The sequence below is a fragment of the Asterias amurensis genome, chromosome 1 (genome assembly GCF_032118995.1).
Source record: "Asterias amurensis chromosome 1, ASM3211899v1".
NCBI classification, from domain to species: Eukaryota; Metazoa; Echinodermata; class Asteroidea; order Forcipulatida; family Asteriidae; genus Asterias; species Asterias amurensis.
The window spans coordinates 29,098,633-29,121,308 of NC_092648.1; the positions used below are offsets into that span (position 1 = coordinate 29,098,633).

The 22,676-nt window shown below is 37.9% G+C and overlaps 1 protein-coding gene across 1 annotated transcript; it reads right to left on the reverse strand.

Annotated features, from left to right (window-relative positions):
* Positions 1-898: 898 nt before the first annotated feature.
* LOC139935995 (serine/threonine-protein phosphatase 4 regulatory subunit 3B-like) lies at positions 899-22,115 on the reverse strand. Its single transcript, XM_071930690.1, has 16 exons — positions 21,765-22,115; positions 18,294-18,349; positions 17,475-17,573; positions 16,402-17,025; positions 14,065-14,208; positions 13,521-13,565; positions 12,907-13,023; positions 12,484-12,538; positions 12,149-12,231; positions 11,715-11,817; positions 11,007-11,165; positions 9,067-9,236; positions 8,569-8,714; positions 7,488-7,684; positions 5,395-5,639; positions 899-5,007 (listed from the first exon to the last, which is right to left on the reverse strand). Exons 1-16 carry the CDS (start codon positions 21,904-21,906, stop codon positions 4,906-4,908), a joined length of 2,487 nt encoding a protein of 828 aa, XP_071786791.1. The 5' UTR covers positions 21,907-22,115; the 3' UTR covers positions 899-4,905.
* Positions 22,116-22,676: the final 561 nt, after the last annotated feature.

Consider the following 22,676-nt stretch of genomic DNA (forward strand, 5'->3'; position numbering starts at 1 on the left):
TCATTAGCTTGAATGATTTTATAGTCGGGGTGGCTTTTAAAAACTTAGTATAAAGGTCGAGCTGTGGAGCAATAGTCCATAATGTGCAATAAGACCAATAGCACAATTCGAACAACACCAGCAACCATCATGGTACGCTGATTTTGAAGCATTGAGGAACACAACTAAACAACCTGGCGATGGGTTACATTGTGTACTTTGTTGTTTTGAATGTGTTTGAATCCACAAAATGGCAGACTGATCTGCTTGTTGTATTTCTAGAGGAAAATTTATGTTTTTTTAAGGAACACGTTGCCTCGGATCGGTCGAGTTGGTCTTTGAAAAGCGTGTGTAACCGTTTGTTATAAAATGCATACAGGTAGAAAGATGTTGTAAAAGTAGAATACAATGATCCACACAAACATGCCTCGAAATTGCACGGTTTTCCCTTTACCTCGTCGACTAACACGGTTGGCCATTTATGGGAGTCAAATTTTTGACTCCCATAAATGGCCGACCGTGTTAGTTTGCACAGTAAAAGGAAAACTAGCAATTTCGAGGTAAATTTGTGTGGATCATTGTTTTCTACTTTTTAAACATCTTTCCAACCATATGCATTTTTATAAAAAATTGTTACAAATGCTTTTCTAAGACCAACTCGACCGATCCAAGGCAACGTGTTCCTTTAATCACTTGTTACTCATTACCATGTGCTCATTACAACAAACAGAGGGTGTTTTTGAGCATAAATAATTCCAATCAGCAGAATGTTGATAGCTTTGACTGCATTAATCTCCCTTGACCTTAGTAAAAGCTTACGCATCGAGTAACTCTCCACTGACTGCTCCACAATATGAATATCACTTTGCAAATCACGGAAGAAAATGAGACAAAATAACGAGAGACCGAACTCTGGAAATTATTACGAAGAAAATGTTTATTTACATACACCCAATAGGCTGCTATACACAATACCTGTTACAGAGCAGAAATCAGTCATTACATATTCAAGATTCCATTTGATCATCAAATAATATTCGTAATTAACAGTTTGTCAAAAAAAAACTATTTTTGTTTCAAGAACTTTAAAAACCCGCTAAAGTATACAGAGTTACCTTGCCAAAATGATGCCATGTTTTCTTCTGATGAAATGATAACTTGATTTGAAACTTCTCCATGGTATAAACCCTCAAGGTGATTGTTCCATGTGTAAAGTGCACTTTCCTGTTGTAGTTTTTTAAACCATTTTCTTAAATGAGATGATTCAATCTTTTCTTTAACAAATGGGCAAAAAAAATGAAAAAGCATTTAGTTATTTTCAATCAAACAAGTCGATACAAAAATTATAAATCAAACATTTGGCAATCCAGTGTGGTGGCGTGGCAGGTAAAGTAACTCTCAATAATTAAGTAGTTTTCAAGTGAACAATCACAATAATAGAGATACTTTCTGACATTCTGTGAAAATAATTTACACCTTTCATCCACATACGATGCATCTTTAGCAAATTTCCCTTAACCGGCTGCATTTCCATAGGATGCTTGCAAATTAAAAAAGGAAAATTATCGACTCCAGAATTCAATGCCTGACCAAAATTTGGTTATTTTCCAAACCAGAATAAACCAACAAGCTGGTGGAAATATTTTCCCTCCGAGGCTAATGGAGAAGTTGTTAGTTTCACTTTAAAAAAGTTTCTTAAAAACTTTAAAGAAGCAACGCAGCGGCCACATCACCCTATCTGAAGTGGAAATCCTACGCAACTCAATCCATCTAACAAATTTATAACAAATCTCTGCAGTTGACAATGCTTTCTGAACAGGTTTTTTTGACACAAACCAAAAAATGAATAATGTCATTGAAATCATAATTAAAATTACAAATTAAAAACAATGTTAACATTGTACAACAATGGTGGCCCAAAATGGCCTGCACCAAGACACAAAAAAAGCACTTTCCCACACACCCTCTCTCCCTCTCTCTCATTAACTCTCTCCCTAATTTCTCATCAGCATCACAGTAATTTCATTAGCATACCATGATAGCTGCAAACATTAAATCACTGCTGTTTTTTAATAGTCTACAACATACAAATATCGAGTAACAAGCAGTTATCCAACAAAATACAGACATACTTTTTTTTGTCTCTGTACAGTGTTTACAACAAAAAAATCACTTTCTAGGAAACGGGCAACGTGAACCACATTTTGATCTATAATGGACACCATCATCTACCAAGATATGACCCTTATGGGGGTCATATGGAAGGCTTAATCAATAAGATTCCAGCTATACACTCCAGTCACCACACAGTAACTTTACCGATTGTCCAGTCATTTGGAATCACCAAAGCTTTATCAGTTGTCTCAGCTCTTTCTACTACACTAGGTTTTGCCCTGTTCATTTAACTGCTTGGATCTGCCCCCAACAAAAATAAAAAGCTAATTATTTCCCGAACAAGCACTTTCTGTATTTCCTGAGATCTGTATAGTATAACAATGCAACTTTTGTTACCTTTCTGGAGTTCAGGCTCCTTCAAGGGAGCATAGAGAAAGTAAGTCAAATAACACCAAGGAAACAATTTGCAACCAGAATTTGAATTTCTTTATACTGAGCCAGTTAAACAAAAATTAAAAAAATCATTGAAAAAAAAGAAGACCAACCCAACCTTGCCCCCAAAAGGACTTATCTGTATGTATCACAATGCTTCTAAATATTAGAAAAGTTCATCATAAATGAATCATTTTCTGTAATAATTAAATTTTTCTCCGCTTCATTCTGATTATGTTTCTCCCATGCCAAGATATTAAACATTTCCACTTTACAAAAAGACGTCCATATTTGGCAAATCTAAGGGTCATGTCACTTAAGGCAATTTGCAGTTAACCAGTACCAATGCAATTCCAATAATGTGTACTTCATTTTCCACCAGTTTTCTTAGAGGGAAAATAAAGACGATAGCGGATATGGCTACATCAATGGCTGGATCGTTGCGTCATCATGCGTTGGAAGTATAGGACATTCATAGAACACCCTTGGCAACAGTCGTAGCCGTTAATTGGGATGTTGCTGCCAGACCTTGCCAGAAACATTAAGGCGAGCCCTTCTCTTTACAATAAATGTATTGGGTTAGTTTATGTGCATTACACAACACATGAGACCAACAGCTTTACGTCCGATTCGAAGGACGAACTAACCATAATACAACACCACGCATATAATGTAGTTGTTTGCCAATGATTTGCCTGTATAATTGACCTTGTGTGACAAGACCATGAGTTAGCTATAAACTGTCTTTTCAACTAAGGCACATATAACAAAAAAGTCAATGAAACATTACAAAAGATATTCAATAGTCAAAAGCTTCTAACAAGCGACTAAAACAATGTTCACTGATGAGCAGGGCCCTATTTCATTTCGCTGCTTAATGGTAAACAAATGTTGTGCTTACTGTAGCAGAAAAAATTGCTATAGTGTAAATGTATTTCACAGGTTAGCCAGAAAATAAGGTGGCCATCTTGCGCATTCACCATGGATTTGTATTTTTACGCCATTCATTTTCGTGCAGTAAGCACTGGAAGGTTAGCATACCTTTTCGTGTGCCTACGGTCAGCAGCTCTATGAAATGGAAATCGTGCATTTAGCACAAAATCAGACGTTAAGCATGGCTATGAAATTGGGCTCTGATGTACACACACACACACATCGGCTTCATCAACATGATGAAGTGTTTATGTGATGTTGACTTACACTTTCCAATGTTCCTCCGACCCTGCCTTCAAATAATCATTTTGTAAATCTGTCAACTTTGCAAAAGTTGCAATTTAAGACGTGGCATCAAGCTTTTTTTGCAAATATTAAAACTGAACGAATCTGTCGTCATCACTGTGTCACAAAAGGAAAAAAAATGGCTTTTGATTTCCAAACCATGCAGAAATTTATACAACAGGTACCTTTGCAATAGCTAATTGTATCTTTCATATACGATTTGTGAAACTTCTGCCACAAGTGAATGATCGTTACTTTCAACTGACACAAAAACCTTTACCAGAAGAGACCGTTTTCAACACGTTGTGTGAAGCCGACTACGAGAATACATTAAAGCATCACTTAAGCCATTTCTGACATCAAACTTGGTTTTGTTTTATTAAAGGTTTTTTTAGAAAGGGAAACTGTCACAAACCAACATGGTACAATAAAACAGAAACAAAAAACAGTAAATACCAAGACGTCATGTACATTTGTTTCGTTTGTTAAAACATAATCTACACTAATGATAAAAACATTATCTCTATTCTTTAAGGTCAAAACGTCTGATGGTCCGAAATAGTTTTGGTCTGAAATGTTGTTCTCCTTGCAAGACTGTACGTGTACTTGCTGTAAGTACTTCGGGCGTGAGCATGCTACTTGGCATTTTGCAGTTCATTTGTCATTTCTGAATATAAATCAACTCTTGTCAATTATGACAGCTCACTTTAAAGGTTTGTACAACTATCATTGAACAATTAAAAATGGTCAAAGGGAATAACTTGTTCTTTGTCTAATGATTGTCTCACAGACTGTGGGAAAAAAACCGCTTGAGTCAAGTTATTGCAAACTACAATACCTCTCCAAAACTTAAATCAAAACCGTTCACCCCAACTTAAGTATTGTCTAAGAATTGACACAAACACAACAAGTTACCTGACACCTGTTTCCAGTGTTTGACCAGGGCCGCATTGATTCTGTGTTCCATCACTAGGACAGTTGTTATCTCCCAAAGTCAAGATCTAACGTCCAGTGCCAGCTTCACCGCAGATGTAGCTGTCCAACTTATAATCGCATGACAGCTAATGAAACTGACTGGACACACTGGATCATTTTTCCAAGGCGACTGGAAATCAAAGCTGTGTGAGGATGGGACAGGGCTGAAAGTGGTGGTGGAGTTCGCTAGAAGGTGACTCGGGGTCGTTTGGAGGGTGGTTCCACATCGTCATCTTCTTCATCTGAATCTTCGTCTGGGTAATCTACGAGTCCAACAATGCCTCCCTGCTAATAAACAAGATAAAAACAACATTCACAATCTCAGTTTGTTTCCTATCATTTGCTATGATTTGCCATGTAGGCTGAAGTGTTCTGGGCCAAATGTCATGGCTCTGCTTTCTGCTTTTTCAACCCAAACAGAAGTGTTGAGCTAAAAATCAGGAGATAGACCAAAATGACCTATGGTCTAAATGCAAAAAATAGCTGGTGTAACAGAAGCAGCCACATGACTGCTTCTGTTACATCAGTATACTTAGATGTGTTTTGTGTTGTCATTCTGCCTTTGAGAAAGACAGATTCTGCAAGTCTCAAAACCACAGGCCATTAACTATTTTTTTACAAGTAAAAGTACAAGTGTTCCACAGTAAATATGCATGAATGAAAATGCCAACCAACCTTTGTTGTGATGCTATTTGTAGTAGTAGTTGTCTTCATTTCAGTTGTTGTAGCTACAGCTGCTTTGGTATTTGTCGTTTCCTGAGGTTCATCAGCCATCTTCTTCGTCATCAAATTAACTGGGCTGGTAGGTCTGGGTGTGGTCGCCGTCCTGGACAGGGCACCAGTTGTTGCTAACCGGACGGGGCTCGTCGGTCTGCCGTTGCTGGTCAGCGGGTCTTTACTTAATAAGGGGTTGTCTTGAGCTGGGTTGAGAAAAAGTAAATTCAAATGAATCCGGGTCACCTTTAAACTTGATATATGCTTGAGTATATCAGAACCCAAGCTCAACAAGAATAGCGGAATACTGAATGTAAACATGCATTGACAAAATCATGATCGTATCAACTGTCATTTTTAGAGAGCCTGTTGGATTAGCATAACCAAACTAAACCAAAAGATGATACAACCTTGACTTTTGAAAATAGTACATTTTTCCAGTTTTGTGAAGAAGAAAAAAAAAACCACCCACACCAACCATTAAAATAACCGGCAGAAATATCATTTAAACAGCTCCACATTTTGTTGTTGTTGAGAAAACTCTAGGTGAGAGGGATTGCATGTTTGGTTACTCATGTAAAAAGTCAATTTGTTTTGCCTTTAAAGTCAAAAGATTGGACCACATCATTTCCCAGGACAATCTGAACAGAAACCAGCTTTTAACGATGTTAACTTCGACATCAAGTTTTAAGATTCTATTTTCTGAAACAAACAAATCAAGCCTGAACAATGTCTTTAACCCATTAGAGACCATAGCGGCCTTAAACTAAACAACTGCAAGATCTAACCTAATTCAACTCAACTAAAAAGGTCAAAGTAAAGGGTAAACCCTGAATTGACGTTTTCCATGATAAAATTAGTAGCTATGCTTCGAAAAAACAAAACCAAATTTCTATTTAATTTAACTTTGTCAGACACTTTTTGTGTGTATGAACAAATTGTGTCAAAAACTCAACACTATAATAACCATGTATGGATGTATGGTGATAATTCAACACAAATGAATAGATTCTGAAAGCTTTATATTGAGTAGATTTCTCCTAGCTTTATCCCTGTGGAAAGTAAGTTGATTTGTGATTTTCTGAGCAACATTGACGTGACCGGATGAAGGGATATGAGTCAAATGTAGACCTCCGCCCAACCAAAGTTTAACACATTATATTTAAGGAAGAGACAAACATGGTTAATTTCCTGGAAAACTTAATCCCAACTAATGCTTTGTTCAAATGCTATGAATAAGTCTCAATAAACAAAGTGTTTGACACCATGATTTAGGGATTTGTTGCAAATTTGATTCATTAATATTTATTTGAATGACAAGATAAAAGCACCAGTTCAAAAAAGAGGCAACTAGGAAAGTATTAATTTGGTACAGGTTCCAAAAATTCTATTACGGTACTAAAGGTATTAAAGAGGATTTGTAAGTATAAAAAATCTGTTTTATTTGTTTAATTTCAGTCTGAAAAGCTCACTGATTATAGTTTATTTTATAACAATTTTTTTTCTGTGAAATATCTCCCTCTGAAATGAAGTCGTACTCCAGTATGTGTACCTCAACCCCCCCCCCCATAAAAAGCCCATCTGTTTTTGATGAGAACAATGTGTTTACATGCTGAGAGTTGTGCCGATTTTTCACTACTTTTTCCTGACTCAAGATTTGAAGCCCAAATTTTCACAGGTTTGTTATTTCATGTTTACGGTTGATCACACAAAACATGACCACTGTCTGCTACTATTTTGTCAGCTCTACCAATACTGAATAATGCATGCTACAGTATCGACCCCTTGTTATGTCTAAGGTATGACTACGGTAAGTGTATATATGTTGCATCATCAAAAATGCACACTACACTGTATAACATAGGGGTCATTGACTCCAAAAATGGCGCAACCCAAGATTATAGCGATGTTGGCGTTAGGCGAATTGGGTCAACAGAATACACAGCTTCATTTCTGTTTTAAAGACCCAGTGTAAAAAAGAACCAACTTACTGAAAAAAAAATCTCAACAATTACAGCTTAATAAGAGTTTTGCTAACCGAAGCTTATTCTTACCTTTTTTACTCTCCACAAATCTATTGATGGAATCAAGCTCCACCTCCACCTTGGCGGACCTGAAGGTGGTATCAGCAGCCACGATGTTATCATCGTCAGCTTCATCCTCTCTGTTGAACCACAGCTCTTCATCTTCATCCAAGGCCCGAGCATCTCGACGATATCTACTCGTCTGTAAGATGTTTGTCTGTCGAATACTGCTAGGAGAGACAAGACAAACCAGTTAGAATAACAAGAGCGAATACCTTCACAGATCGTGTATGGCTGGAGTAAATGCAAATTTGTTGTCTCTTTCAGAAGAACTTTGTGCTGGATCTTTATTTCAAGGGCATCAATATTTTGTACCACCTCTAGCCATGTTGATCCCTTTTTAATGTTGTCAATACAAATACAATCAATGGCCTGCTTTTATCTAATTGATGTTCAGATTTTAATTGGTCTTTTGCTTTTTTTCTTGATTATAAAATTTTCAATTCTTGTCTGCTGTTTTGTTGTATTGTCACACTATTTTTGAGTAAAACTAATTCAATTTCAATGTGCAATTTTCAATGTGTGAATTTAGGGGAGTGGCTTAACTATTCCACATATTTTTTAAATTGTTGTTACCAATTTGCCTCCTGTTTAATTTCAGTTTTTAAATTTATGTAAAATTGTTGTAATTCAGCCTTTGTGCTACTAGAACAGTTTTTTAATAAACCATTTTATCTATCTATATCTATCCTCTGATTTTGGCTTTTTTGTCCTCTTTTGAATAAAGGGGGAATGGCCTCTCATTCGAGGACATTTCATTTGAATATAAGATATTTATTGACTACTAGCGCTGACGGCACATGCAACTACTGTCTGACTATGGTATGCCATTATGGGTGAACAAATTACATGTGTTGTATGGTGTGTGTAAGATACAACCGCCAAGGTAAGCACACCAAGAGCAGTGGGGGCTTTTAAACAATGAAACAAAGGATCCCAAAATGTATCCTTTGTTAAACTGGGTCTCCACAATGTGATTCTTTAGAACAATAGAACAATAATAGAAGGAGAATATACAATAGAACAATAGGAAGTCTCTGACAACACCTACCTGTCTAAGTTAGGCTTGTTGTTGACGCGATCTACATGCTGCTCATATTTCAACTTCAGTCCTTTGAATGTACTGACGTAGTCTACGGTATCAAACACGTTGCCGTATGCTTCTTCAATGTGAACTATTAACGACTTGACGTCCTCCTGTAAGGGAAACAGACATTGAGGATATTCAGCTCATTCCAATACAGAAAGCTTTATACTGCCTTATAACAACCACATATCAACAGCTTAATTACAATGTGCAAGCGCCCTGCATGTAAAAAACTCCCAAACCAAACCAAAAACAGGAAGAAGCTGCACTGCTCTACTTCAATTTTCAAATCTCAAATTCACATTACTTTTGCAGAACCCAGAAAACACCCAGCAGTTTTACATGTGTTATGTTATTGAAATACAAAAGTTGCACTGAGCTGTGGTAAATGTGTACATCCACCGGACTGAAAACCATTTCAGTTTTAAGGAACATTTCATGAGCCAAATTGCCAATACTCACTAATCTAATGAATTCAAACAGCTCTATGATAGCAGAGTTGAGCAGGTTATAGCGATTGCCGTTATTCTTGAAGGCTCTGACGACAGGTTCCAGGAGACTTCCCTTGACGATGTACCGATTGAAGAACTCGTCTTTCCTTGCGATCATCTTCCGCACAAGTCTAATGGCACCTGAGATGATAACAATCAGTAATGTCCAGATTAGCTGATGAACAAATTTACCAAAGTGGGATTGAACCAAGGACCTCAAGCTTAATCTGCCGTTGCTCCATGAACTGAGCTATCTACATTTGTAGCCCTATGTTGGCAGTCTGCCTATTTTGTAAATATCTCTGTTCGGGGGTGCCAACCAGAAGCCGTAAAAAACAGTAACTGCTGTATAGCCAGGGATCACACCCAAAGTTACGAAACAATCTGGGAAGCGACAGCCAGGGGATCACATTTAGGGGATGTGACTTCTTATTTTAGAAATCAAATAATAAACCACAAGGGAAACTGACTAATAACATAGTTGTTAAAGAGTTTTCAAAATAGTGGTTCATCCTATCTTAAATACATTTTGTTTTCTTTCAGCCCTAGAATTTCACCTTTGAGAGGGAAATGTCATTTTCATTTGAAAATCTTGCATTCTATGGGAAACTGTTGAAGGGGCACTAAGGTTATGACCATGGCAACAGAGGCCAACGCCACTGTGTAATTACAGGTCTGTTCCTTGCTAAGTGACTGGGAGCTTGTCAAGATGGTACTGCACACTTAACAAGAAACAGATGTTGGCTTGAATTTAAAAAAAAACTACCCCGAGAGTTAAATAATTTTTTAAAGAATGACGCCATGAAATAAGATGAGGTATGATAGAAAAACAAGGATAATGATGACGGCAGTGAACAGGGCCCAGTTTCACGATACTGCTCACCAAAGAAATCTGCACTTAGGGCACCATGTACACTTAATAAAAATAAATAATAATAATAATCAAAGTCTTATATAGCGCCGGTATCCACCAATGCAGACGCTCATGGCGCTTGCTAAAAAAAATCTGCACTCTAGTCATCAGCTGAGCTCCAAGTGCACTGCTCGTGAAATCTAATGAAATAGTTTAAGTTATTATGTTCTGTGGTCAAATTCACACGCACATATCAAAAAAATGTCAAAGGCAATGATCAGTTGTGGATGTTGAACAGATGTGTTTTGAGTGCTGATTTGAATGTATCAGTTGTGACAGCTGCCCGGACGTAATGTGGAAGAGTCCATTCCATATCTTCGCTGCTGCGACTTGTAATGAACGCTCTCCCCAAGAGTTGCATGCCCTGTGTTCTTCAAGCAGAAATTTGAAAAATGTAGAGCGTAGGTTTTCTCATGTTCTAACATATGGCTGCACAAGATCACATATATAAGACAGGGATTGACCATTCATCACCTTAAACACAAGCAAGCCGATTTTGTATTTGATCCTCTGTTCAATTGGGAGCCAGTGCAGTTGTTTCAGAAGAGAGCTAATGCTTAAACTCTTTTTGGATAATGTAACTACTCAGGCTGCATTGTTTTGTAGACGTTGGACTTAGGGCACCATGTACACTTATGGCACCTTGTAACGCATGTATTTCTGAGAGCATTTTGCAGGGTGTAAGCGTAGAATTGCACAGTAAGCAGTAAGGTGCCATGGAACTGGGCTCAACTCTTCCAACAGTAAGCACCAAACAAGCTACTAGTATTCTGGGCTCAATTTCATAAAGCTGCTAAGCAGAAAATATTGCTTAACAAATTTCTTTGCTAAGCAAAAATTGAGTCGGGCACCAGCAACAACAATGCAAATTAAGTGTAATTTGGGCTGGTAACCTGATTCTGCTAAGCATCACTATTCTGTGCTTAGCAAGTTTTTTGTGCTAACAGGCTTTATGAAATTGGGCCACGCTGTTAATTAAAGACCGTTTCTTTACTCACAGAGTACAAGGAATTGGTGGGTAGATTGCAGCAAGACCAGCACCCGTCTCAACAAGTCTTTGTTGATGATATAGTTCTTGATATGGTATGTGTGGTTGTCTATGCTAAACGTCAAGAGCTCCAGTATGAGACCCAACAACTGGGCTGTCTGATAGTCATCTGAAAGGAGAGGAAAACACAAATAAAAATGTATCAAAATTGGTGGCTACTTGGGATGAGGATACTTTTTCTCAAATGATTTCAGGGCCCGATTTTTAAACAATCATATCTTATTTGCAGCAGTTACGAAGTTCAGCAAACACCACAGTAATTGGTATTGAAACATCTTAGATGGCACTGGACATGTTTGGCAATTGTCAAAGATCAGTATTCTCAAACACATAAGATAACAAATCTGTGAAAATTTTGACTCAATTGGTCATCAAAGTTTCAAGACAATATTGAAAAAAAAAATATGAAAAAACACCTTGTTGCACAAATTGTTGTGCTTTCAGATGCCTAATAAAATGCTTCATGCCTGAAGTCTTTATATAGGTGAGATATTACCTCTTTCTCAAAAACTATGTTACTTTAGAGGGAGCCGTTTCCCAAAATGTACTTTACTAGCATTGCTTGATACCAAGTAAGTTTTTATGCAAAAAAATGTTTTCTCAAGAATTACCAATAGCGTCCAGTGCCTTTAAGAGCACAAAGATCATATAAGCTTACCTTTACTGGGTGTGTCACTCGATGTATTTGCCAGAAGTGGTGCTGTTAATATGTGCATGCAGTGTTTGTAGAAAAAGCTCAAGAATTCTGTCTTCTCTGTCTTCTGCAAAAGGACAAAGATGCACACAAGATTTAAAATCAACAACTACAAAACAAATTGTCATTGATCTGTTTTGAGGCAATTCACAAATGCCTGGTCACTCCACCACGACTAGAAATCCGTTAAAAGATCTTTGCTAGAGTTAAAGAAAGATTACTGTGAAAGACCAGTAAAGTGATAACACCGAGTGGTCAAAGAGGGTGCTGAGGAAAATCAGGCTGTCAAAAGTTTGTTATTGCAGTGCTCAACTGTATTGTCTATGGATTAACTAATTTTTAATTTCATTTCCGTTTAGAAGATTTGAAAATGGCAAAATGATGAACCAATGACTTACACTGACAGCTACGGCCGTCATCATGTTTTCTGGATCTATTAAAACCCTCAAGATGTTCATGAGCTGCATAGCACCACCAAGGTCTGAAAACAAAATAATAACAACAAAGTTTTAAAAAAGAAAAAAAAAACAAAGGAAGAAGATTTTATAAAATATTTAGTCATTCAAAGCAAGTTTATGATTGTATGCTTGATCCCATGTAAAGCATGAACAGTTTACTGGCGCTGTCCTCAGTCGAACCAGAATCAAACAAATACATACATCTGGGATGGTTTAATAATAAAGATTTCAAAATAAGAAGTCCCTAAAACAATCAAGATTTTGAAAACACATACCTGGATCACTGTCACAGATCATTTGCTCAATAATCAAGTTGATCAATATCACATCCTGAAAAAAAACCACCCACATAGAATTAATCAAGGTTTAAGGAGAGTTATGGAAAACATGCTGGCCTGATGCGTGAAAATAAAAATGCATCTTTGGCACCCTTGCCCTTTCAAGGAAGACACATCAGCCCTCAAGGTATCAAATATTCTGCTCAAAACAACAAATCTTTAAAGGATTCTCCAACAAGACCGCTTCTTTAATCACTTTAATTGCTAAGAAAATAAGACAAAGATTGAAAACTTCAGTTGGAGGAAAACCCCAGAGTTGTTCCATGCCTACAGATAGGGACTGAGGCCCAATCCACATACTGCCCGTCAGGGTTCGAACCAGGGTCCTAGAGGTAGAAGGTTTAGAGAAAAGCTACTTACATCCTCCTGCCCATTGCCCTCTTGGATTATGAACTCTCTCACCATGGAGGGACTGTATTCAACTATGTAAGCAAAGATGTCTACAGCCGCCTGCCGTACCTCAATATCATCCATACCCTGTCAAAGAAAAAATAAATGGATTACGAAGCATGGCCAATAGATTTTGAGAACTGGCGGAGGGGGAAACAATCGATTGTCTTGACTGAGCAGTTTATATGTTACATACTAAACTCAAAGCGTGGTGGCTGAATTTTAGGATTATAGTACTAGAATAGTCATGCAAGTTGTGGTAATTAGATACTCAGGACGAGACTCTCGTATTGCATTTTGCTTCTTTTTGAAGAGGTAAACAAAATGACAACCTTGGAGTTGAGTGTTACCAACTGTTTTGCTTCCCATGGTTATCTGCTTTGTCAAATGCTTGGTCTGTGTCTAGACCACTTAACACAAGGCACAGCAGTAATCTAGAAAATAGAACTCAATCCAAGCTCCATGTGTATGAAGAGAGATCTCATATCTCATAACAGCAGCGTGGGCGGAGGGGAGGCAGGAAGTAGTATTCAATCATGACAATGTTGAATATTTAAAGAAGGAACCCAAGAGACTTCACTTACCATAACAACTTCCAATGCTGGTAGGATACCAAGGTTTGATAACGTCTGCATACAAACAACAAATCAATACTCAGGTTAAAAAAAACCCAGTCAGTTTCAGTGACAAGACAGAGAATTACGTGCGGCCAGACATGGGGGATAAACAAACACTAATATCTAATACCAAATTGTTAGATTTTTAGCTTTTCTACTACAGACTATTACCTTCTTAAAGTTGTAAACATTTGACAGATGTAACTTTTAGGGTTAGAGCTGGCAAGTGAACTGCTTCAACCAAAAAAAACTAAAATTTAAATGTTCAGGGAAAAGAGTTGATGTCCATGTGAATCTTCCTGATAAAGGGCTTGAAGCCCTGGATCCCCCAATATTTTGTTACCCTGAACCTGTGCATCACCAGAAATACAGCACAGCGATTATCTTGTTTGGACACAATGTGGACCACTTCTCTCTCCCTTCGGTGATTCCTTTCAAAAAGCTTTGAAGGCTCAAGGAGATTTTGAAAAAAAATCTTTTAGACCACACCCCTGGATGTCAAAGGACTCACCCTGAAGAAGCTATCTCTGTTCTGGCACGCTTGTGCACAACAGCAGAACTCCTTCAGAAACAGTACTAAGTCTCGTCTCTTCTTGTCCTCTGTGGCCTCATCAGTCAGTTGAGTAAACAACTCTGGAAGGAACTGGTCATCCTCCTTGGGACGGTACAAAGATAAATTGGGGTATCAATGTTAAATCCTTTGACATAAACATTGATGTAAGTAATTGTTGTTAGCTTTTTTAAAGACACTGGCATAATTCGTAAATAGTCAAAGACCAGTCTTCTCACTTGGTGTGTCTCAACATATATGCATAAAATAACAAACCTGTGAGAATTTGAGCTCAATTGGTCGTAAAAGTTGTGAGATAATAATGAAAGAAAAAAACACCCTTGTCACACGAAGTTGTGTGCTTTCAGATGCTTGATTTCGAAATTTTCCAATCAAATGAGAAATTACTGGCTACTCGAAAACTACAACACTTCAGAGGGAGCCGTTTCTCATGTTTTATACTATATCAACCTCTCCCTATTACTCGTTACCAAGTAAGGTTTTATGCTAATAATTATTTTGAGTAATTACCAGTAGTGTCCACTGCCTTTAAAAATGAAGTTCTAAACAATTCGTTTAGACATGCAACATGAAGACCAAATTTTCATGAATCACAAGAATGACCACAATATATACAAAGAGATGTGGACTACATGTACATTAAAAGGCTTCGAATTCTGAAACAAGTGTAGTTTGTGGGCATTCTTGGATTCAGATCATTGTTAGTCATAATAAGACGGTAATTTGAAGAGCCAAAAATACATGGTTTAATTTATCCATTCTTATTGGCAGAGAGGAGATCACATGGCCATTTTGCTGGTTTTAAACGGATATTCATAAATACCTCAGACAGTTTCGTGATTCCTATTGGTGGAGAGCGCGTCACGTGGGTGTTTAAACGGTTGATAATGACCAGCTGGAGCTCCGTTTATAATCGTTTTTTTCTTCCCCCGGATACTACGCGCTAGTCTTGGTGCAAGACGTTTCTTGTTTATGGGAGGTGTCGGTGAGTTGGCTATGCACCAAGACTATACGCGCACGAACGGATCTGGAAACTGTCATCTCGGTCATAACAATGCAACACACGGACGTACAGAGCTCAAGCACTCCGGAAACGGATAAGTTTGACAGAGTTTCTTACTTTATTACGCCTTTTAACCAAAAAGGCATTTATGAATGGGAATAAAAGAGTAGTGATTCATTCTTAAACGACTGTTTAAAACCTTGCAGGGTCGTTGCCATGCGATAAAGGCCCTCGCCTTCATCACACGGCAACAACCCTGCCGGTTGTAACCGGCCATTTAAGAACTCGTCGCTACCCTTTTATTCCCTCATTTCATACCTCGTCACCTCTCTTTTATTCCCTTATACATGCACAGAATGTGTCATATACAGATTGTTCAAAGTACTGTAGATAGAATTGTTTGCTAAAAAAAGATGTGTCTGCCTGATACTTTGTTTTATAAGGGCAAGGTAGTTAGTTTTTATTTAATTAAGGGCACCTCTACGAGAGAAGAAATGTCAACAGGAACAATTCAAGGGGCACCAGGTGCATGGAAGAATTGCCTCAAATCCTTCATAAATTAATATGCCTGGAGCTGACAAATATTTAAATAAAAATCTTGTCAAAATGTTTGCTTTAACACTTCATTACGGCTACTTTTCCCCCAAAAAATCACACTTCTTCATTGATTCTGTTAGTATAAATTTGCATCAGTCCTTATATGGAGTTCTTTTGGCAGTGAATTAAACTCATGCCAACTTCTGCCAAGTTATCATCAAATATAGGATGACTTAATTTGAAGGATAATGGGACATTTCCTTGTTTCTATCAGAAACAAGGTCTAAGAGAGAAACAGCCACGTGTTGCCTGTCTTCAGGTCAATGACACTGGATCTTACTCATTATGGTTTTCCCCCCTTTCTCATCAAAATAAATGCCCCCCAAATCATTACAAAAAAATTGCCTTCCATTAATTTGATTTGGAAGATAAGTGACAGTTCTCAAGTACATATCATATGAAAACTTCATCACAATATGTGAGTTTGGATCCTCACATTTTGTGTTAAATAAAAAGAGTGTTGCTTCGTCAGCTTTTTCAATGGAAAAGAACAAGTGATGATACATTCTGACAACTGCACGAAATTCTTTAAAAAAAAACACACCTCCCAAACAAACGTGTAAAAAGTAAATTAGGAGTAAAAGCAGTTAACTTGTCAGTAAAAGGAAATTGTGACCTGCAAAGGAAGAAGATCATACAACAAAGGATGCGTTGAAAAAAAAACCTGTATGACTCACCTGAATCATGTTCACAATTTCCAATTTATTAAAAAATATGAATGAGCTGAGAGTGGTGAGCATGTTCTCCTCGAATACAGATGGCGATGGCAGAATGACGTCTTGAATGTACTGTACACGGTAGGTCTGGTGAATTTTGTTCAAAAGCTCCTGATTGGTAATAGGGATAACTTCCTTGAAGGTTGCTTTGGAGTTCAAGTATTCCCTGTGTTTATGGACTTCTGTCGCCGACGGATCGTACTCAAGACACCCGATGACATCATAGATGATGTCATCACTGAATAGGATCTCCAGGAGGGAGTTTTTGTTCAAAAGGATGGCAATCTTGATGATCTCAAACAGGTGCTGGAGCCCCTCTGCGTTTTCCAGGTCTTCACACATGCGGAAGATTTCGATCAGTTTCTGAAGGTACCTCTCGTTCTCTATCGCAACGGCAAGCTTCTCTCGGCGGATCGGAGACGGAAGCACGTTAATGAAAAGTTCGGCGATCTCATCAAGTTTGCTGAGTTCACAGGGAGGTAATTCGATGGGCATGGCGGCATCAGGCATCTCCTCAAAGCGTTCTTCTTCTGATTCCTCGATGATGTCTTGGGTAACATCAACTGAGGGGTCCTTTCCTTGAATCTGTTGGAAGGAGACAATTGTACTAACAGATTAAAACAAAATTTTAAACCAATTTCAATCATTAGCCAACAGACATTTGATTTCTCTAGGTAGTAACAACTGTGATATCAGTGGTGTTAAAATGGCATTCTCTTCCCACTGAAATGGGGTTTAAACTAAGAGTGACAGTCAAGGCTGAGAAAAAGGACTGAAACTTGAATCCAGATCTTAGCAAGTATGTTGAAATCATCGCAGCTCTGCAAAACCCGTGGAATTATAGATTTACTGGAGTTAAAAAAAAAATGTTTCCTCAATTTTAGAGATGGACATCAAATGATGATTATTTCTATGTTTATGGAGAGAGTTACATCATGACCGCTCACCAGGGAGACATACAAGGGTCTAAACTCAGATAAATTCTTGTTTAGTAGCCTATCTTGGGTAATACATCAATGGCTCTTGCAATTTACCTGGCAGATAATCTCCCAAATCTCATCACATCCAGCTTTCTCCTGAAAACTGAGCGCCAAGTCATAATTGTCATTCTCCGACCAAACAATCAGCGTCTCCTATAAAAGAAGAACAAATATTTTGTATTAGAGATATATTAAAAATGTATCATGTTGAACTACGAAATATCAGTCAGTCTTATATCTTTATTGGAAAGGTGTATTTCAATAATCTCCCTCCATAACACAGTTTCCTCAAAAATAAAAGCCAAAGTTCAGATATCAAGGTTACAATGTTTGCAAATGAATCTAAAAGAAGCAGATAAAACACATTGCCATTTAATTTTAGTCTGCAAGCTTACTGATTATGAACTTCATACTAGAACCTTTTTTTTGCGTGAAAATATATCCATGTACCTAACCCACCCCTCCCCCCCAAAAAAAAAACAAACCCAAAACCAAAACAACCAAAACGCAACAGCTGGTTTTGGTTATTGATAATTCAAAACTTGTTGCATTCCAGGGCTTTTCTGGTAGGCAAGATCCCACACTAGTAAACACTTAAAAGAAATTGCACATTTGGTATTTTTATTATGTTTCTTTCATTGAGCTGTGTACAAATTGTACCAGCAGGAAGTCCAGGCTCTGTGGCTATTTTGTAAACGTGTGAAGTCACAAGTCACATGGTCTACTGCCTGAAAGGTTTTGGTTTCACGACAATTTGGGATCCTCCGAGTGTTTTGCAGATAAAAACCTTTCGAAACAGTTTCCGAGTAAACAGATAAGTACAGTACCTAGTACTTCATGTATTGATCAACATTCCAAAGAGTATTTAATTACCTGTTGCTTCTGGTAGGCAGTGTCCTGTTGAATCTTAGACTCCAATAGAATGGACCCTGCAGTGCAAGAAAGTAAATAAGAAAACGACCCAATATATTAGTCCATTCCGCACCTGTGTTTACACAACTTAATTTTTGAGGTTCTTGAGAATAGTTTTTGGCATTGCCTTTTATGTTAAAAAATCTTTTGATTCAAATGTTTATTTTTACTATTCTATATGCAATACATACATGTACATGTAAACGACTTGAAATATTCTGCAGGCAGAATACATGTACCAAAACGCAATTTGTTTGCATATATATTTAGACAGTTGAGTTCGTTTACACTCCTTTATACTACCAAGAAGAAAGTGGGGCATGGGGTCAAGATAATAAAATAGAACACTAAAGTGAGCCTATTTATGTTCAACTCAATAAAATTCCCATCACCATAAACAAGCAGTACCTACATTGTGTAAATAATGTAGGTGTGTTTCAAATCCACCAGACTGTGGACAGTGGATAGTCCAAGTGGATTTACTGCTGGATTGTGAATAGTGGGTAGTGTCAGTGCTGTGTATACCTTACTGTAGCACAACTCATAATGAACTAACTGTTTATGTTTACACTACAGTCAGGACAGTGTAATTTGTTTACATAGAAAGCACACTAAAACTGCCACGGGGACAGAGAGTCAAGGACCAAAATGAACTGCTGTCTGGTTTCTCATAGCAGTTATACAAGAAAACACTTCAGCGCAAATTTGATTGGCAATATTAAAATTTGTTTTGCGTTCACTAAATCTCCTCACAAAGCTGTCAAAAAACTATGGCCATCCCATGCATGATCCTGAAGGGTCAATGTATGCACAATGCACATTAATTTTGCATATTCAGTTGAATATGATGATAGAAAAGGCGATGCACCATAGTTTTTAGACAACAGCATTGGAAATAACACAGATATTGGGTAGGTTTGCATTTTTTCTTTCTTTTTATAGCCACTAGTCTATTTTTGTCACTGAAAGTGACTTTTTATTTGAAAAAAACATTTTGTGATGGACCTTGACTCATTTTACAGTTAGAAACCTGCTTGATTTAACCATGGAGATCTTACTTTGATCTTTCAATGCAATTTAACACTGAAGAACATGTGTTAATCCCAAGCCCCCAATTGATGCAATACCAAAGCATTTAGACTGCGTTCCCACTGGATCTACAATTGCGAGATTGGGATCCCGCAACAAGATTAGCTGCAGGCGTGAAATTGCGGTCGCGTTCCCACTTGAGTATGATCGCGCATTGATCCCCTTTTTGGGAACGGAAGCAGAGTCTGATAGCCCTTTGCGTTCCCACTAGACTTTTGATCGCCCATTATTAATCCACAAGGACGATCAGATCTCGCTTTAACCCTACTCCAGAGGAGGATCAAAATTGCGCGGTCAGATTGTGATCGCCCTCGCGTTACCACTGGAGCTTATTTCTCTTTGATCGCCCTTTCTGGGTCTTGATCACCCTAATCTCGAATTGGGAGATCAATGCGGGGGTCTAGTGGGAACGGGATCTTAGAGATCACGTTTGTAATGTGACTAGTGTTGCTGGTGAAGATGGTGGTCTGATTATCTGTTATCTTTGGCCAAAAGACTGAACTGGTGGGTGGTCATTGTTTACGAAAGGTCTTGACAAACAATCCCATTGGCTGTTTTATTCCCATACCATCCCATCTCATGACGTATGACTTATCTCCTTGTGCAATGGTTTGATTGAGAGTATATTTACTGGATCAAGATTGCTTTTTGTAAATGAAAGCCAAATATGACAAATTAGCGGAAACTTATTTTTTTCCCTTCAAAATGTAACTTGACGTACATGTAAACTTGAAGTAACACAGCTCTTCTCAAAGTCACTACTGCTCAGAAGAGATCTTTTGCAGCATTCTGAGTATTTCCAGCATTATCACACATGATATCTGTCTTCTTTCCTTTGCAATAGATAGCCCAAATTATTAACAGTGACTTGGCCAAAAAATTGCTCTTTATTAAAAGTGGGACTGCCAAAGGTGGGTAACAATCGTTGCTGGGGTATTGCTGAATATTAGTTGCTGAGGTGCTGTAGTTTTTGAGAACTAAGAGGGTGTGTCACTGTCCATATGTGAGTCGGATTTGCGTTTCCTAAGACCCACCTTGAGTACAAAAATTGACGCACTTGTTGGAGATTTGGACGGTCCTCCGAACGATTTTTAGACTTACCAATCACGGAAAGTGACGCACCACGGACGGTCATTACCATCGCACATAAAATCTCTTGTAAACTACGCAGGCGCAGTGAATACCAAATAATTCAACCTTACACCTACGAGAGCGAGTTTCGCGGTTTTGCAAGTGCATGCAAGAGTTGAGGTGTTTGAGGTTGTACCGCTTGATTTTCGAGACGAGCGGTTCCCAGCGCACTAGCTATTAAAACGCACAGAAAACAGAGAAAGGCCCAAATACCCACAATTCAAAGCACAGCGCGCACGTGTGTACACGATGGTGCGCAATCTTCAAATTGCTCGATACACAATTGGAACTGCCTGTTCTGCATAGTGCAAGTTATAAATTGCGCAAAAAATTGTTGCACAAATTTGTTGATTGCGCTCGACAGATGAGCGACAGCGGATGCGTGTTTTGCTGCAAAATAAACGATCGTAATCACGATCGCGGCTAATTAAATCGAGCAAAACACAGTTTGTGGCATTGAAAGGTTGGAATATCTGCAAATACCAACATTATACGAAGGCGGAGAGGGGTAGGTGGCTTCATTATTTGATTCTCCACCAAATAAACAAAGTACATGTTGAAATGGACATCGACGGAACATGACGTACCTCGACGCACCTCAACGCACCTCTTAAAGATTTTTTGACTGACGACTATTGGATTTTGACAAACCCACCACCGTCACTTTTTTGAGAAAGACGCAGACTTCCCGGGGGTCAAGTAGTGCGTCTTACAATTGATAGGTGTATAATCAATCATGGAGGAAGGTACTTTTGTTAATGTTGTGTTTTTCATGTTGTTATTGTTTGTCAAAATGGCAATGGGTCGGATGTCAAATCATTCAGACTGCCACTTTCAGTCACACATTTAATTATTAAACAACATCATTTTGTTTAGTTGGGGTAAACAAGCAATTAATTAAGAATCCTGTCTCAGTGGTAAATGTAATAAATAAAACATTGAGTTTTGTTGTCCAGTTTTGGTATTGTTCCCCTCAAAAATATGGATAAGTATGATCAACATGTTGTTGATGATGAATACAACAATATTTTATTTAAATTTTATCAACATTTTATTTTTAACAAAATCCAATTCCAACCCCTAGCTCACAAAACAGCGTCATTTTCAATAACAACTTAACTTCAGTCTGTCATCATTAAATCTAGCATTAACAATTTTATAATTTAAATGCTTTAACTAAAGGTTTAAAAAACATTAAGGAAACATTGTTACCATCTGTTTCTGATCGCACAAGAAGGCACATCCCATTCAACCGCTCCACATAACACGACGATACATGGCCAGTGCCTCTGTCGTCCCACTGCCGTTCATCGTTGAGAACATACAGTTTCACTCTCCGTCTTGTGTCGGCCATCCTAAAAAAACACCTTTCTTTCGACGATTAAGAAATGAGATTCTACATACTTAACGAAACGACATTAACGTAAAAGCGGTTGTCGTCCTGACAATTCAATTAAACATATTCACGATTCAAGAAGGAACTGAAACACAACAAGTGCATTTTGGTTTTACAGCAATATCATCCGCCATCTTGGATGATTATTTAGTAAATGAATGCCGGGTTTCCCGATTTGTATTGAACGGCTGATTGAAACTGCACGGAAAAAACAACGTCGAGATGCGAGTTGTATGGGATGCGTCGATGCCAGCATCGCACACACCGCGCCAAAGTTTGAATGAGTTGTAGGCCTACAATACACTGAGAAGGATAAAAAGGTGGTAAAATGCAATCTGACAGTAAAATGACATTTTCAAAAAGTCATGCCCCGAATTAACATTTTCCCATAACTCACAAGTAAACACAATTTCTATGATGCAGTAAAACCCAACAAAAGCCCCCCTGGCGTTTCAAATTCTTTGGAAAGTACACTGAGAAGGATAAAAAGGTGGTAAAAAGCAATCTGACAGTAAAATTAAATTTTCAAAAAGTCATGTCCCGAATTAACATTTTCCCATAACTCCCAAGTAAACACAATTTCTATAATGCAGTAAAACCCAACAAAAGCCCCCTGGCTTTATTGTACAGAACCCTACACTGTCTTTATTAGAAGATTAAAAACATTTGGTAATAGGGTCTTTATTCTCCTAGGCATTGCGAATGGAGAAAATGACAAAACACTTTCT

Excerpts from the sequence above, each read along its gene's own strand:
- LOC139935995 (XM_071930690.1), bottom strand. The coding sequence starts at position 21,906 with ATGGCCGACACAAGACGGAGAGTGAAACTGTATGTTCTCAACGATGAA. Across the intron at positions 12,539-12,906 it reads AGGGCAATGGGCAGGAGGAT|GATGTGATATTGATCAACTT; the intron begins GTAAGTAGCTTT and ends GTTTTTTTTCAG. Across the intron at positions 11,166-11,714 it reads GAGTGACACACCCAGTAAAG|ATGACTATCAGACAGCCCAG; the intron begins GTAAGCTTATAT and ends CTCTCCTTTCAG.